Here is a 14,622-nt window from a genome sequence, read left to right as displayed (position 1 = left end):
TTCATTAAAAAAAAACTTTCCCCCAAATAATTGCCAATCTCTCTCTCTCTTTCTTCCTTTCTTTTCTTCTAAAGGTTCCTGAGTAAGACAACCCATTTAGCAGACTCAGAACACAGGCATGATCTTGTTACGGCATTTCTGCAGATTTAAATGCATTTTTGTACAATAAATACTACTACTTTTTTTAATAACATAGTGATTTACTCTTCATCGTGACTGGAAAATGGAGAGCTGGAAGGCAAATGAATTATTTCAATAGCATGTGTGCCTTTCCCCCCCTAGAAAGATGGCAAAAATAATAATGGAATTCTAACAATCTTGCATTACATAATTCTATTTCCTGTTAAATATGAGTTGTGTTGCTTGCGACAAGCTAGGTAACTCGCTAATAGATAACTATTCTTCTAGGATTGACAAATCTTTGAAAAGATACGTGTGTGCCTTGTTCCACCTGATCCTGGAACACCTATAAATAAGGAAATTCCAATTATGTCATTCTGACTGCAGAATGAGGTGTGCTCTTGGATGATCTTCCAATATATAGCCAAACATTTCATAGGAAAGTGTTTTTGGACATTTCACTGTTCAAATTGAAGCCCCATTTAATGGTTGAAGTCCCAGTCATTTACAGATGAAGTATATGCCAGGTTTGGCCTTACTTACATTTTGTGTGATTTGTTGCAGGAAGGCAAACTTTTTGCCTTCTAAAGATTTTGTACTTGTGCAAGACCCAGGCACAATGGTCAATAGTAAAAGACTGGGAGACCTGAAACATCTCATGGTCTGATGATTTCTCAGTCCTTGAGCCCATTCACAACCCACAATTATTGTGCTATAAATCTGTTCTAACTGCCATTGTTCCACCCTCAGAGAACCCTGGGGTCTATAGTCTGGTGAGTCAGTGGAGATTATCACATGGGAGGCAAATGTTCTTCTTCAGTCATTAAATTGTGTTAACTGCACAATTGGGATGGAAGATTATCACACCGTTCCATGCTTATTCCATTATTTTCCTGTCCATAAACACTGATGGACTCATCAACTGGTAATAATATAAACTTTTGTTAATACCAAATGATACACCCATGTACTCCGGTTTACAGACAGGAGAAGAATGGGAGAAGAGCACTGGGGTTTGATAATCTTCCCCCCCACGATCATGTGATTAACTTGATTTGCCTCTTCCATGTAATAATCTCCAATGAACCACTTTGGCTGAGAATTCTAAATGCACCTACCTAAGCCGCCAATTCCATAGAATGGAACGATGACAGCTAAAGTGGAATAATAGTACTATAAAGGTATAGTATGAATGGGCCCCAGTCTATTTTTAAAAATAATTGTGACACAATCCAAATTTCAGAATAGGCATTAGCATCAGCCAGACACTGGCTAATTAAATATTACTGAGAAAAATAAAAAGAACATGGAGTATATGACTTTATCTTATTTCCTTTGTTACATTTTAACTCATCTTTCTACTAAAATATCATATTCAAGATAATTGACAGACACCAGAAATCATCACAATAATCAATAATCATTCACCATAACTCTCCCTCCTCCTCCTCCTCCAGTAACCTTTCCATGATACTACTATTTTTCATCACAGTATGGTGAGCCATTTGGACCGTAACCACATTACTGAAATAATCTAGTTTTACACCACTTTAATTACCAAGGCCCAATGCTATGGAATACTGAAAATTGTAGTTTTGTGTGCATTTAGTCTCTGTCACACAGCTCTAGTACCACAACAGACTACAACAAACAACAAACTACAATGCCCAGAATTCCATGGCACTGAGCCATGAAAGTTAAATTGGTGTCAAGCTGGATTATTTCTGCAGTGCTGGTGCAGTCATGGGGCCTGAACAGAGAGCCCTTTTAAGGCGCTGTCCATGTGACTTCGGAGCACAGATTTTTGACACAGCATGTCATGAAGTCCCCTGGAAGCTGACATGGGTAGCTTCATGATGCTCTGGTGGCACAGCATTTACAAACTGCATGCTGCCAGATCATCATGAAGCCACCATGGGGCCATGGTGAGACCAATAAAGCCAGTTTTTCCCCAGCTGAAAAATAAGCAGATCTTATCCACTCCTTATTTGGCCAGGTTGAAAGCAGATTGGGACAGTGGAATATGTTTTCCATGGCCCCAATCCATGTTCAGAAGGGGCAGCTTCAAGATGCCCCTTGTTGCCAGTCTGTTTCACCCCATATTCATTATTACTAGTTGCCATAGATCAGACTTGGATTGCAATCCTGTACAGATGTATAGAGTAGAGATCCATAGTTGTTTTTTTTTGGCGGGGGGGGTTCGGGCTATGTGGCCATGTTCTGGCAGAGTTTCTTTCTGACGTTTTGCTAGCATCTGTGGCTGGCATCTTCAGAGAATGCTTTGCCTGGAAAACTTGGGTGTATATATACTGTGTGAGCCTGGGAATGCAGGAGTGATTTGGATGTGTATTGTTCTGTGTTGATGGTTGGCCTCAGCATGGGAGGCTAATGCAAATGAGGATTAATATCTGCTAATTGGTGATCAGTTATCTGCTGGGAAAGCCCCTGATTCTGAATGGTTTTCCATTTGCATTTGCTGAGTCCTTATTTTGCTATTCTTCAGGACTGGTAGCCAAATTTTGTTCACTTTAAGGGTTTCTTCTTTCCGGTTGAAATTATCAAGATGTTTGTGGATCTCAATGGCTTCCCTGTGCATCCTGACATGGTAGTGGTTGGCATGGTCCAGAACTTTGGTGTTTTCAAACAGTATTTTATGCCCAGGATGGTTTGTGGCATGTTCTGCTACTGCTAGAGTAGGGATCCTTTACCTTTGTTCCTCCAGATGTTCTGGACTTCAAGTACCAGAAGAAAATTAAGTACTGTAGTCTGAAGTCCAAACCATGTTTAGCAGCAAAATCTGAGAAACATTTTGAGAACCACAGAAAATATGATCTGAATTGTCTTGGGCAGAAATATGGTTTTTGCTTCTCCCTGATGTGAAATATACTCTCAACCACAGAGTATGGTAATGGCAAGCCCCTTCTGAAAAAAATGTGTCAAGAAAACCTCATGATAGTTTTACCTTAGAGTTGCCATATGTTGGAAACAACTTGGAGGAATACAATAACAACAACAAGCTGTGAATGGAGCACAAACACCCCCTATTTACTTTTTCAACATCACAAATAATGTCCAACCCTCCATTCTGCCCACTTTGGGGCTTGACAGATGGGCAGCTCCGTGCCGCCCATCTTTGCTCTGAGGCAGTGCTGTAGCAGCTGCACACTACAGCACTGATGTCTAGAGTGGCTTCTTTTTGTGGCACTGCAAACAGGAAAGGGCACCGCCATGATGCCACTTCCTGCCAGCGATGTCTGGATGCTGCACAGCGTTTGGGCCATCATGGCGGCTGCTGTGTGAACAGGAGTCCGCCATGATGGCGCCACCGTTCCATATTAGGGTTTGGGAGTGTGCGGTTGCTGCATGCCCCCGAACCCTAATTTTGCCCTGAGGACAGCGCTTTCCACCTGTCTGTACCAGGCCTAAGTCATCTAAAATGGTCTCCATATACCTTAGATTTCCTTCATAAAGGAGTTGCTCTAGTTTCTTTATTACTTTGTTTTTTAAAATTTTCTGCCCTAGTGCTCAAGAGCATAGATTTAGGATCTGTTAATTGTTGAGGCATAACTAGTCTGCATTCATGAGAATGCGTGCTTGCTTAATGCCAGTTCCTAATTATTCTTTCTTTTCCTAAAGGATTATCACATTCTGAAGCAAGAGTAGCAGCCCTTATAAAATTAGTCCTCTGTCTTAAAATAAAAAGTTGTACAAAGACAGTGTGACATGTTCAGGTCCAGAGGAGACCACAGTCAGAGGGAGACTGATTGGTAGTGACAGGAATGAGATTCGAGTTCACCAAAATGAAATTAATATGATGAATGCATATTTCTAAAGATTTTAAACAGGTCTTACAAAGAAAATATTTTTTTTTTTTGTTCTTTTCGTCTTGTCTGAAGTGAACAGTTATTTGACTGCCAGCAGATCAACTGGACAACTCTGCCCCTGCTGGCCATAATGCCAGAAATAAGAATGCTAGTTTTCCCCCCTCCCACACAGGTAGTGAGCATTCTTCATTAGGCTTGCATTGTGCTCTTGTGGCATGGTTTATGAGACGATATCAGAAACAGAGTTTTATTTTGCTGGGCAATTCTGTTGAAGCTCTTTGCATCAATATAATATGGGGGATATTTTCATGTTGCTTAGTGTGTATAATCTGACATTGCTTTAAAGTGGATATCTTTTTTAAAAAGAAATACAATGATGCACTTCTGCATATGGTTAAATTTTGTGTTCTTTCTGTTACTACTGATTACCAGGCATTTCAAAACTAATAATAATAATAATAATAATAATAATAATAACAACAAATTTCATTAAAAGGTAGAGGTGAATTCAGGATGTATTTTTACAATGGTGTGCTCTAAACAAGAATGTTATATTAAGTGTTGGGGAATATTTGGTCTTCCAGATGTTTTAGATTTCAGGTTTGTCAGTGGTGAGCAGTGTTGGGAGTTGCAGTAAAAAAACATACACATCTGGAATAGGAATGGAAACAATATTTGCCATTAATCATTTTCTGCCCCCCTCTTAAAAAAACAAAAGATTTCCCTGAAATGGAAAAACTGGTTGGGAAACATAACACATTGACAAAGGTTTTGCATAGTTTTTGCCCAATACTCACACTTCCTCAACTTTAAGGTATGCAGTGGACCCTTGTTCTATACTGGGGTTTGGTTCCAAGATCCCCCATGGATAAAAAAAATCCATGGATGCTCAAGTCCCATTAAATATAATGACATAGCAAAATGGTGTCCCTTATTAAAATGGAAAATCAAGGTTTGATATTTGAAATTTATACTTTTTTTGAACATTTTCAAACCATGGATGCTTGAATCCGTGTATAAAAAATCTGTGTATAAGAAGGGCCAACTGTATTATTGTCTGCAGAAATACATTGAGGTTCTATACTTGATGGAGCTGATGTGTGTGAAACCTCTTCCCCCACTGTTTCCAGATAGCCACATTTTTGTGAGAAATTGCTGGTCTTCAGGAAAAAAACCAGCAATCTTGCACACACAAAATAATCACATGATTCTTTTGTGTAAGATTGCTGCTTTCTGCACAAAAAAATAGCAAACCTGGAGACACATCCACAAAACCTTCATCCACAGTTGGCTCTCTGGAAACAGTTTTTTGTACAGGTCCCATGATCGTCACACTAAAGTCATGTGCATTTCTGCATTGACTAATTTCCTGAAACATTCGGGGATGTGAGAGCCACACAGGAAAAAATAATAATTTCCTCCACAGTGGGGAAGAAACTGCAGGAATGATTTCTCTGCAGAGATGAAGTAGTTGAATATTTACATCTCTAATCTGGAGTGCCACAGGGTGGCCACTGTTGTTCTAGGAGTTCACACTACATATTGTGCTAGGATAGCCATTTCTTTCGAGCCAGGTCTCTCCATTCCTGTCTTGAGTGTGTGTGACAGAGAGAGAAAGAGAGAGACAGAGTAAAAGGGGACATTCAGATTAAGAGAGCTAAATCCTTCCATGACATATGTCTATGCAATTTGAGTGCAGTTTATCCCAGTCACTGAGGTTAGAAGTACATTCATCTAGGAGTTGAATATAGTGCCAGGAAAGATATGTGCCTATGGTCTTTATATTTAAATAATATTAAAGTTTTTGCAAGTCTTTACACGTGCTATGATGTCATGCAGTTATTCGTAGGAATATCCCATTATTCAGAAAATGGCTCCTCCTGGCTTCCCTGTGGACAATTCCATGATGGGAACATAGAGGGAAGACTCAATTACACTTTAGAAGTTTCACAGATGATCACATCCCTGACGCTTCTGCAACGTTTCTGCCATGTTTGGAGGACATTTTGCCCATGCTTGATAAGGTCCATAGTAGTGCTTAGATGAGGTTTGTTGCCCCAAAGCTCATTATGGAGGGTTGTCCTCCTTCGAAGTGGATATTTTGACTCTACAGTAACACTAATAAAGCAATGACCCCAAGACCTCTCTGCATGCATAATTTGTTCACATTGTTCCTCTGGCACTTTCTCTGAAAATCCTTTTCAAGTGGCTGCCTAAGTTGAAGAACCTGCATGCCACTGAATATTATAAAGTTTTTAATTGAGCAGATTTAACATGTTACCCCTCTCAAAAGCTTGGGGGAAGATATGTTGCTGATTCTTCTGTCCTTGAAGGTTTTCCTGATAATAACCAGGAAGCAGAATCTGTGAAATATGTCCTTCTGTTCTGTAATTTTTATGTTAGAGGTAATTAACAAATTATTGACCCTTTACTAACCACAATAGCAGGAAGGAGGACTCAGATTTACATTAACTATTGGCAGCATTCCATAAGTATCTTTAGTAGCAGCCAGGAAGAACAAGAAAGGGGACTATCACATTGCTTTTAAAGTGCCTTATCCCCGATGGGATAAAGGTGCATTTAATTTTAAAACTGGGTGTTATCATACTCTCTGGTGGCTTGGCAAATGCAACCTGTATGCAGCCTGGATCCCAGCTGTGTGTATCCAGCAGCTTTTCAAAAATGAGATTTTGCCATTTTTGAAAAGCTGCTGGATAACTGCAGCTGGGCTCCAGGCTGTATACAGGCTGCATTTGCCTGGCCACCAGCGAGTGTGATAACACCTGGTTTTTATAAGGTGCTTTAAAAGCATTGTGATAATGTCTAAAATAATCAGTTACTTGTTCTTGGATGGCTTATTTTGTGGGAACTATCTTAAGTCATTTTCTGTTCTGTTTATTTGTGTATTTGAGCTGATGATACATTTGTTACAACATGTTGCTTTGTAATTATTGATAAAACTCAATGATATGTTTAGCACATGTTTTGAAGAAGTGTTTACCCAACTGATGAAAGATGCCTATTTGTCATAATACTTGTAAGGAAAATCAGCAAAAACATAAACTAAAAACTAGTGTGTTTTGACACTGAAGAACAGCTGTTGTTGTTGTTGTTGTTGTTGTTGTTGTGTGCCTTCAAGTAATTTCTGACTTAAGACAACTCTAAGGCAAGCATATCACAGAGATTTCTTGACAACTTTTTCCCAGAGGAGTTTTTGCTAGTGCTTCCCCCAAGGCTGAGAAAGTGTGATTTGCCTAAGGTCACCCAGTGAGTTTCCATGGCCCAGTGAGGATTTGATCCCTAGTCCACCAAAGCCCAAACCAAACTGTACCATGCTGGCTCTGTAAAGAACAATTAATGACACTTAAATATGCCTTAACATTAAAACCAATCACTATATTGCAATTTATGCTTGCCAGAGGAACTGTACCCCATCCTAATCTAAATAAAATAAAAAAATAATCACTTTGTTTCTGCTTTTTCTGCTGTGAAATGGCAATGCCTTTACAACACCTAAGCAATATCTTCCATAAAGTTCTATAAAGAACAAAGATCTCCTCTAAATACCATTTGTGTGGATTTGCTCATATGCATTTTAAAGCAACACAACCACCAAATTTTCATACTCTAAAATAGCTTTAAACAGTATTAAGAGATTGCTTAGAGGGTTAGGTGAGGCTCTCCATGTACTTGCACAAAGTAAAACATTTCTTTGTCAGGCTTTATGGAGTGGACCCCTATAGTTAGAGGTCTGCACTGAAAATTCTAAATCATTGAAACAAGCCAGTGGGCAGAATGCACTGGGTGACTGTAAACTGGTGGGAACACGTGTTAAGATTTGTGACTAAGTAAAACTTGATGTCTTAAGAATAGCAAATGCCTCCAGTGTCATTATCTGGCCCTGAGTGATTGTGAGAAGAATGGAAGTAGAAGCAAACCAGGAAAGAGAGGGTTCATGACAGAAGTTCTCCAGTCATCCGGAGGGGACAGAAATGAATGATAATGCCTGTCCTTGGAGTACTTTCATTCAAAAAAGTTGTTTAATTATCTATGTTTTTTTTTAAAGAGTCCCTGTTTGGGAAATAAGACTGAGCACACATGACAATACAAGGATTTGTCATCATGCCAGGAAAGCAGCATGTACAAGTCTCTTGAAGTAGTGGCAAACCTATTTTAACAGAATAAACAAGTGTTTAAATCCCATATCTATTCAGTTGTCAAAATGTACTGGGATCCAAGGCATATAAAAATCTGCACCCAACTATAAAATGTTAATTTAAATTGTATAGAAATTTGTAGAACTTGATACAATAAAGATATAAATGCAACCCATGAAATATGTTTTGACAAAAATCATAATCAGTGGTGTAACATACATAATTTAAAACAAACTGAGAAATTGACATGGGTAATGAAGCTTCCTTTTTGTATCTACAGCCTAGATTTTATAAAAGCTCAATTTCCATCTTACCCACACTTGTTAAACTGTAGAAAATTGAAATCTATACCAGAACTGAGCAAATGTGGCCCTCTAGCACTTGTTGTACGGTAGCTCCCAGATAACGAGGAGTGACAAAAGCTAAGAGCTAGAATCCAACAACATTTGGAAAGCTGCACCCTGCCCACCTTTTGTGTATACCCACTTCTTACAAGTGTCTAATAATGTTTATACCACTTATTGCCTGGATGAATGAGGATGAAAAAAAGAACACTGAATAGGAAATGAGATTGTTGTTGTTGTTGTTGTTGTTATTATTTTTACAGCAGATGGAATTGTCTGTACACAGTGAACCATTTTATTTTACAGGAATAAATGTTTACCAAGGAGAGACACAGAAGGAAGAGCCTATTTAATCAGTAGTGTGTAACTAATTTGGGAGTAGTTCCCTTCCTGTTGATATTTTTTAATTGGAATTATTGAAGGGTTAATATCCCATTTTCAAGTTTCCTGATCTTGGATAGTTATTGTAAAACATTGACATAAATCCCACAGCAATTCCTATTGAACCCAGTATAGAATTACAATCACAAAACAATGGAGCCATTGGTTATCTCTGGGTTAGAATCTTGCAGATGGCAGAGGATCACCAGTAGCAGAATGAGAGCATGATGCATGATGTATGTGTTTTCATACCACTTGGGCAATTTTTGCCTAGTGCAACAATATCCACTGATATTGTTTCTTCTGATAGAAAAGTTGTTCTGCCAAGAAGGATTGTTTTATTAGTAAAACAGAATCCCACAGTATGGAAGCAACCATATTTAAGGCTTCACCTACTCTGCAGAATTAATCCAAAATGACACCACTGCAAACAACAGTTGTGACAGGATCCTGTGGGGAGGCTCCTGCTCCTGCTGTTCTTTATACCACAGCTTGCTAGCAGGAGGGGGCTAACATATCATCTTTCAGTGCTCCACTCACTGACACCACAGACCTCTTTAACTGATACAAGTTTTTAAAGTGAGTTTGGGAGGCATTTTGTGATTCCTATTATAAATGTGAATAGCTAGGTTTACCAGATTGTAAATATAGCTGATGGTATTGAAAACATTAAACAGAATGTAAGCCAAGTAGATTTCATACTGCTACCTGTAAGCATGAATTGGTCTGTTGCCTACACAACCACAGATTCAGTACTGGCAGTGTTGTTTGTGGTGGCATGTCTTTTTTTCAGCATCTTCTTCCCATAATAACAATTGAGGTCCCGCAGTACAAATAGCCAATCTGGATATTACTAGACTTGAGTATAGTTAGGATAATTTAAGATATGCCTTTTTCATCCAGCAGAAGAGTTTGAGAGAAAAGAGTGAATGCGATTTTTTGGAGGAGAAGAGATGAGTTTGTTTGTTTATCTGTAGTAGGGTCATGGGGAAAAGGCCACAATGATAACATTAAACAGCAGGATGATTAATATCAGTGAACTACAAAAAGGACAGGAAGAGGGACTTTTAATAAGGGAAGGGAAGTAACAAGTTTAAAGTTTGGCAAGGTTGTTGAGGTGAAAGTTGAATCCTTCAAGAATACACATTTGATGTAAGAAATAAAGGGCCTTTCAAAGAGAACACTAAATAGGTTCTCAAGCAACTAGAATGAGCACATGTCATAATCGTGTGTGTGTGTGTGTGTGTGTGTGTGTGTGTGTGTCTTAGGAGACTATAGTGAGATGAAGGCAGGTAGGAACACGTAGTCATTAATGTGAGTCAATTATTATTTTGCTACTATCAGCCTCCATATTATGAATCATACTGAATTATAAGGAATCATAATGATGAAATTTAGAATGCCAAAGATACCTCTGTTATGACATTATAGCAGAGGCTCAACTGATATGATGGTTTTCTTTAGTGTTGTACAAATAGGTGCATTTTGCACACTCATAAGTGAAAGCTACGTGATCTCATTCATCAGTAATTAATTCAGAGAGATATTTGCTCATTTATGCTCGTTGATTTCTATCATTTGACAGGACAAAGATTTGTTTACACTGATACTAACAACAACTCTTTTTAAAAAACTGGGAAAAATAAAGCAGCCAAGGAAAAAAACATTCAATATGCTGGGCAAACAACATTATACTGTAGAGTTCCTGTCATGGATTTTAGATCTGAGCTAACTAATGCACTGAGGATATTCTGGTGAATACTGAGGCCAAGAATAACTAGTTTGAGTAAAAGTGGGTTTCAACAGAGGAGATGAAAATCTTCACTTAGTTGGTTCTTACATGCAAGAATGACCACCACCACCACCCTTTTCTTTCTTGGGCAAGATTACAGGAATATTTGGCAAATTTTTCCACAGATTTTTCTTACTTGAGGATTCTGAAACAGGAATTTTCAAATACAAAACACAATATTTTTTTTAACACAAAATACAATATTTTTTCACATTGTTATCTGCAAAAATACCTCCATAAAATTTTCACATAATGTCCTTTAAAAATTGCACATTTAACAGGGTTAAAGTCTTTCTTGTTAATGGTGGAGGAAATTGTGACTATTCTTTATATTCCTATCCAACAGGTATTTCTTTCTGATGTCACAGCTCCTATAGAATCAAGCATGATTACATTTACTTTTAAAATAAATGTAAATAGGATTAAACAAATTTTTCAAGTAAATAGGCTTAAATTTGAAAATTGTTAATCCTTAGCTACATAATTCTTATCCCTCAATTTGCTTGTGATGGGGGGATGTTGATTTGTTGGCCTCTTAGGAGAGAGACCAGCCTGTTTAAAGCCTAACATACTTGCACCTGACTGAGAGAGGTGTGGGGGGCAGAGCTCATACTATTGAAGGCGTGTCCAGCCCACCCTGTCCCTCTTTTGGACCACTGGACCACGCTCCCACCTCTGCAACAGTGTGAGTTTACTGGTCAATTTGGGGCTAGGTAGGAATTTTATCCCTTTCCAAGGGTTTTTCCCCCCTACCCCACACTGCTGTTTGGGGACGTAGGGGCTCAACAGACTGCCCCAAAAGGGTGGACTGGAGCCGCCCCTTTTTACTCCTGATGTAGGCTGCACCAATGAAACACTGCAGCCTCCTCCATCAGGACTAAAAAGAACCTGCTGAAAGTGGGTTCTTTTTAGTCTGCACAGTGGGTGCCATGGTTGCGCCAATGGCACACTGGCGCACAGCAATGATGCATGTGTGGTACCACAACATTTAGATGCTGCACCATGTTTGCATAATCATGGCAGCCCCCATGTGGTTGGGGCCATGCAATGATGCAGTAGGGCTCGGGAGCATGTTGTCGCTCCACAATCCTGAGCCCTAAAATCGGCCCCAGACCACCGCTTTCTGGCAGTATGTACTGGGCCTTAGACAATTGGCTGGGATGTGGTCATAAATAGGTATCACTGGTGAATAGTGGGGGGGGGGGTATATAACAGTCAGGTGAACACCTATGGCACCCTCTTCGGTGAAGGTTAGGTCTCTGGAACTAAATGGGTGGCAAAAGAGCCTTGAGGATGGCCTAACATATGAACCCTTATTTAAGTCTTGTGTGTTAAGTGAGATGATCTTGGGTTGGCATTCCGAATGAGAGCTGGCTGATGAGCAACCCAGTGCTGGGTTGCCCTTGCAGCTTAGGTTTTTCACCCAGGGGAAGTTGGGGTGATGATCTAGGAATTGACCACCTGTCCCAGCTGCTGTCATGCTAGGTTACTCACCCTAGGTTGCTCATCTTGTTTTGTAAATCTCGAGAAAGAAAGAGTTAAATAGGAGAATTTAAATAAAGTTTGCCCATTTACAACCCTGTTCTCTATGTCTGGTCTTGTTATTTTCCTTAGTAGGTCAGAAATAGCTTGTTTGGAAGGAAACCATGTTGAGAAATATATGTTTTCTTCAGTATAAAAAATGCAAATACATGTCATGACACAGAGGTATTTTATGGCAATTTACAGATGTACACTGTCACTGGGGGGGGGGGGTCCAATTTAATGTTACTGGTCTTGTTGAAATTCACTCCTCTATATTCTTGCAATCAAAACCGACTCAGATTAAAACCTAACCAACCCAAGGAGACCTTGCCCCTGGAAAACAAATCAATATTTTTAGGGATGGAAAATGGGTTGGATTCAGTTTTCCTTACGGAAATATGGATGTGGTACGTTCCAAGACTAGAGAACACCATGCCTATCATTTGTATTTCAGCTCAAAAATTTTAAGTCTTCTGATACTTTGTAGAAGGGCAAAGGGCAAGAAATTATGTGTACAAAAAGCATATATAGTTGAGGGGGGGGGGGACTATGCTTGAATTTCCATATTGGACGGGGGGAAAGTTTCAGAGCCTGATGCAAAACCATGATGGAATGAAAAAGCCAGTGGAATTCTGAGATACATTCTTGATTTCCTTCACCTACTAAAATCCTTTATCCATCTCTTTCAGTTGGTTGCTTTTGGTTCCTCCACCCTTTGCGTCAGCTAGAAACCATTTAATTAGAAATTCTGTTACTCAGAACTTAAACATAACAATGGTGTTTTCTTTAACATGTCAGAAAATATATTATGGAGAATTGGTACCATTGACCCAAGTGAGACCAGTTTTTCAGAAACATGTATAGGATCATTATACAGCCCTCCAGTGGAAAATATTGCTGTGGTATCTCTCTCTGGCTCTTCCACTTTTGTCATGGTTTAATATAAATCTGTTTTACAAAGTAGGGGAACTTGTAAATAATTATGTTATGTCTCAAGGACAAGAGGTGGCTGTGATAAAACAAATCCTCCATTTCCAGCAGTGCTAGGAATTTGATGGTTGAAACCATGGTGGTCTAGCTCCCAAAGAAGAGGGACGCCTCCTATTTTTGTGTTTGAGTACTGTCCCATTTACCAGTATAAGTTACCAATCTATGTGTTTGACTTGCAAACACTCTCTTATAGAACTTCAAACTCAAAATTCCGTGGAATAGCCCTTTAACACTGCTGCAATATAACATCCATTACATTAGTTCAAAGTCATTCCAGCTTTCTTCTTTATGTTCGTGATTATGCTCTGAACGTGAAAAATAAACTGCAAGACTGAGCTCCTGAAGTGGCACATTACATATCTGTGGGATAACAATTCATAGAAATTTAGTCACTCCATATCTTATTAAAGAATTGCTCTCAGGGGAACATCCTGCAGCATCGGTTGAAGATGAATGTGGGATTCTGTGGCTGAATGCAAGATTTACTGCATAACATAATGGGAAAATACAGTTTGGTTGCATGATAGCAATTTCAGATATAAAATTGCAACATTTTATTCAGCCTTTGTGAATGGTGCAGCAGCTAAAAGTTGTCTTTAAATACAAACTGAATGGGAAAGGGTGGTCAGAATGAAAGCAAATGTGATATGTTCCCCTTTCCTTCTGCTCTTGTTCTTCTTCTGTTTCCCTTCTCCTTGCATGACCATAAAGAATTGGGAACAGTCATAATCCAGCGGGGAGGTTGTACTGGCACACATGTGCAGGCTGTTCTCTTTATTGTCTGGCTTTCATCATAGACTCTCATTTCCTACCTGTCACCACAAGGGGTGTCCAGGACACATTACGAACATGAAGCTTCAGTAACCAAACTGTACAGGGTAGTCTTGCAGTTTAGCTCTGAGTGATTCTGTGAAATTAGAGGAGAGATCCTTGCAGCTGCTCTTCAGGGATTGCTGTTGTTAGGGGGGGAAAGAGCAGATCTTGTGCTCTCCCCCTGTGTGTGTGTGTGTGCCTATGAGAAGATGCAGAGTGCATTTGGCTGAGCTATTTGGCTACTCAGAAGCACTGGAAGGCAGACAGAGAGCAAGCAAAAGAAGGAGAGCAGAGGAAGCAGGAACAGGACTGAAGTGCAGAGCAGCTGTGCTCGTTTGCTAATACTCTGCCACTTCTGGGTGCCTCAGTCAATGAGGACATGGATTCTTTCACTAAAATCTTCTTCAAGCTGCTGTTTCTGGTCCCTTTTCATTACTGGAATATGTTAGCAGCAGGAAACAAATGTAAGTATTTCAAATGGATATTCAAACTTAGATCAGGTTGTTGTAGGAGGAAACAAAAAAAAAACTTAGTGTAATGAGATTCAGACTTGGAAACATAGCTCTTGAAATAAATCTGTTCTGTTAAAATCTTAGCAACCAGTACACGGGATGAAAATGTTTGAGATACTGAAATGTGTACTTTTACAGATTTCTCATTGATTTTAAAAACCAGGT

The 14,622-nt window shown here is 39.3% G+C and overlaps 1 protein-coding gene across 1 annotated transcript in view; it reads left to right on the top strand.

The window, feature by feature from the left end:
• Window positions 1-14,014: 14,014 nt before the first annotated feature.
• Window positions 14,015-14,622, top strand: part of LOC121922129 (contactin-associated protein-like 4) — a 363,219-nt gene continuing 362,611 nt past the window's right edge. The window contains 1 exon segment of the mRNA XM_042451118.1: window positions 14,015-14,409. Within this exon segment, the coding sequence (XP_042307052.1) occupies window positions 14,325-14,409 (85 nt within the window). The 5' untranslated portion in view covers window positions 14,015-14,324.

Source organism: Sceloporus undulatus, chromosome 2 (genome assembly GCF_019175285.1).
Source record: "Sceloporus undulatus isolate JIND9_A2432 ecotype Alabama chromosome 2, SceUnd_v1.1, whole genome shotgun sequence".
NCBI classification, from domain to species: domain Eukaryota; kingdom Metazoa; phylum Chordata; class Lepidosauria; order Squamata; family Phrynosomatidae; genus Sceloporus; species Sceloporus undulatus.
The sequence above is the reverse complement of the archived record's forward strand: the minus strand, read 5'-3'. Positions and strand labels throughout refer to the sequence as shown.